The 3188-nt window shown below is 34.6% G+C and overlaps 1 protein-coding gene across 1 annotated transcript; it reads left to right on the forward strand.

Annotated features, from left to right (window-relative positions):
• Positions 1-2412: 2412 nt before the first annotated feature.
• On the forward strand, positions 2413-2721 carry LOC124892326 (acyl-coenzyme A thioesterase 13-like; the record flags this gene model as incomplete). The annotated part of the gene is given in 1 exon segment (XM_047403642.1): positions 2413-2721. A coding segment is annotated over 1 exon segment (144 nt), but the record flags the coding sequence as incomplete, so codon positions are not given.
• Between the last annotated feature and the right edge of the window lie 467 nt (positions 2722-3188).

The raw sequence follows: 3188 nt of genomic DNA on the forward strand, positions 1-3188 counted from the left end.
TTCATAATCTAGTGTTGAAGGTGTTAGGTAACTTCATAAGTGTTCTTGTTCTAGACTTGAACTAGAGTTGAAGTTTGTGTTGCATGTATACAGATTCTTGTACCCGAATACATAGAAAATAACAGTATGTTCCTTACACATACAGTTTTATCTGTATAGCTTCTTGAACTGCATAAAGTATAGTTGGCAGAGTGTTATGTTGTTATGAGCAAAACTTAATTAATCTGAATGCTGTTGAAGGTCACTTTGATGTGTCTTAAGCTATAAGTTTGTTCTGGTTTTAGCAATGACACAAACGTTAATCATAAATGCTACTCTAGCATGTCAGAGCAACAGAGGCCTTCTTCATTCACCAACCTGTAGCAATGTAGCATTTTGGAATACACATGGATGGTTCTTACTTCTATAAGATAAACATGTACAGCATTGATTTTGATTTGGAGATTAAAATTCAACCAGGAAAAGAAAAAGCAAGTTGATGCAATAGCATGGACTTCATCAATAGTCAATTTAAAAATTCAACTGTTTTAATATAGAAACTTTGACTCTAATCTTCATAATGTTAATGCTATGTTTAAGGGAAGAACCCTTTGGTGACACAGAATAGGGAATCAGAATAAAATATTATTTTAGTCACGAATTGACAGTATAGGGAATATATCTTGTTATATCGAGAAAAAGCCCAAAATAGTCCCTCATCTCTGGGCGTAAATTCAAAGTCATCCTTATTCTTTGACATGGCGCACTAGTAGTCCTTATTGTTCTCTAAATTGGTGCACTTTTGGTCTCACTCAAAACGGCTATTATTGTTTTAACACAGAGCAGCTCATGTGCTGCTCAGATTTTCCCCCACAAAACATGGACTTCTCCTAGTGTTTCTTCTCTTTCATTCCAGAGTCCAACCTTGGGTATCTTTGTATGTGATTTTCTATTCTTGCCGAAAATATATTGGAAGTTGTTTTACTTGAATTTCTGATGCAAATAAGTAAGCAAATGAAAAGCCAAAGTCAAAACACTAGAGGCTGAAATCAAGCTTTAGCAAAGTGTGTCTACGTTGATTGTGAAACATCAACAACTGTAATATAAGCAACATCAATGACACACCCAGTGTAATCTCTTAAGTGGAGCTTGTAATATAATAAGAGATAAAAAGATATGTTTCCCAACCGAGTATAATGTATGGATCACAAAGTTATCTTTATAAGGAATGGTAGTTATCATGTAACTGCTCGTGAGAAATATGATGCTTGGTTTAGACCAATGAACAATTCCTGAAGCAATGTTTAGCTTAGTTATATCATACGAAAAATGTTAAAGATAAGGTAAACTTGAAAAAGGGATATATCATTTTAAGAGAAGACAAGAGTTTTACTAAAGCAACAGAATTCAAAATAATGAGATAATTTTGGAAGTTAATTAGGAACTCAATAACCATGCCATTCAACAGATATCTATGGTGTAACATCGGTAAGAGAGCAAAAAATAGAAGTCAACTTTGATACTCGTTGCCCATATATACTCGGTTAATTAACTCTTTGTTCAATTGTCGTGCAACTCGCACTTTTTGACGGAACCAGGTACTGGAGAATCCTAACATGCACCCCGCAATTCAGTTTTTATACTTGAACAGTCCTTTTCATGAGGCCTTGGCATAAGCCAGGCGATCACAGCCTTTCATTGCAACTACCTGCTCGTGACATCTTTAAGAAAAGATGATAGAAAACATGTGTATTTCTCAAAATCAGTTGTTACCTTCTTATAATCTCATTGTTCTTGCCTTTATTTCGTTCACTCAAAGCAACTCTTGATGAATATCCTACTATATGCTATTAACATGAAAAGATTAATCCACTAATAAAATATGAAAAAAATCATATGCAGCAACATGCTGATGGTAGAGGTAGGAAGTATGTTCTCACTGTAGCATCAAATTCTAATGCATGTCACTACAAAGAAATTTTTCAGATCTACTTGAAAGAGAAGAAAGAAGGAAGACTAGATGTCTGATTATGTGTGTGGTGGGGTTTTTGGGTTAGTCTTATTAGTTGCAACATAACTACAAGGAAAAAAACTTATAATTTGTGACGGGTTGTCATGTATACAAAGCATGGGACTTTCATTGGCGACGGATGAACTTTGTTTCTTATATTAATGTGCTTGCTAAATCTCATCTCATCCTTCTTTTTTCGGTTGATTGGTTATATAGACCTATTTGTTTGTTTGTTTGTTTTACTTGCTAAAACTCCTAAAATGACTTGTTATAGCCATATTTTGTAGTTGTTAATATGTCTTTTCGCATAGATTGTTCCATCTTAAGGGCTGCATTTTCAGTATGACATAAGTCAGTATACTCTAATTTTCAAAAGGATACAATGCAATATCCTCATTCAAATCATTGTCTAACATAATCAGGAGGAAATCGAAGTTGAAGCAAAAGTATTACGTGTTGGGAAGGCAATCGCTGCTGTCACTGTTGAGTTAAGGAAGAAAAAGACAGGAAAGATAGTTGCACAAGGTCGCCATACCAAGTACTTGGCTATCAATAGTAAGCTTTGAGCTACATATTAGGCTTCAATCAATGTCTTCCTGAGGAAATTTCCCATATATGGGACGTGCATTCATAAGTATTTTGGCATGTATTGCCCAACTGAACATTCAGGTACAGAATCATTTTTATCACTACACAAAGATAATTAATTACAAATCAATACCCTTTACTCACTGCTTTAGTAAGTTCAGTTGCATTAATGTGACAAATGGCGTTTAAACCTTGTATTAGAGAAGTTTGCTTTTATGGCGAAAATCACTAGGTCCATGGATATTTGCTCTGTTGAACAGGTCTCTCCTTAACCCTTCTCCATGCATTCAAATCCTAAGCTGGCTCTCTACCGAGGAATACATGGAAATGTATAATATGATTGAGACTGATACCCTTTTCTTGAGGCGTGAATTTCTTTAGCGGTATAGGTTCATGATATTCAGATATCAAAAATCACTCTCCAATGATATTGAAAAGTGTACGTAGACCTTAATCCTATCTCATAGGTAGAGGGACTGTTTTCCTTATACCTTCGACTCAGATTTTGAAAGATCGAAAAATTAAAATCAGCACAAAGACTAACATCTGAAAGGAAGAATTAACCAGATTTAAAAGAAAATTATTCTCTGTTACTGTACCAAAAATCCGA

The sequence above is a fragment of the Capsicum annuum genome, unplaced genomic scaffold (genome assembly GCF_002878395.1).
Source record: "Capsicum annuum cultivar UCD-10X-F1 unplaced genomic scaffold, UCD10Xv1.1 ctg45931, whole genome shotgun sequence".
NCBI classification, from domain to species: Eukaryota; Viridiplantae; Streptophyta; class Magnoliopsida; order Solanales; family Solanaceae; genus Capsicum; species Capsicum annuum.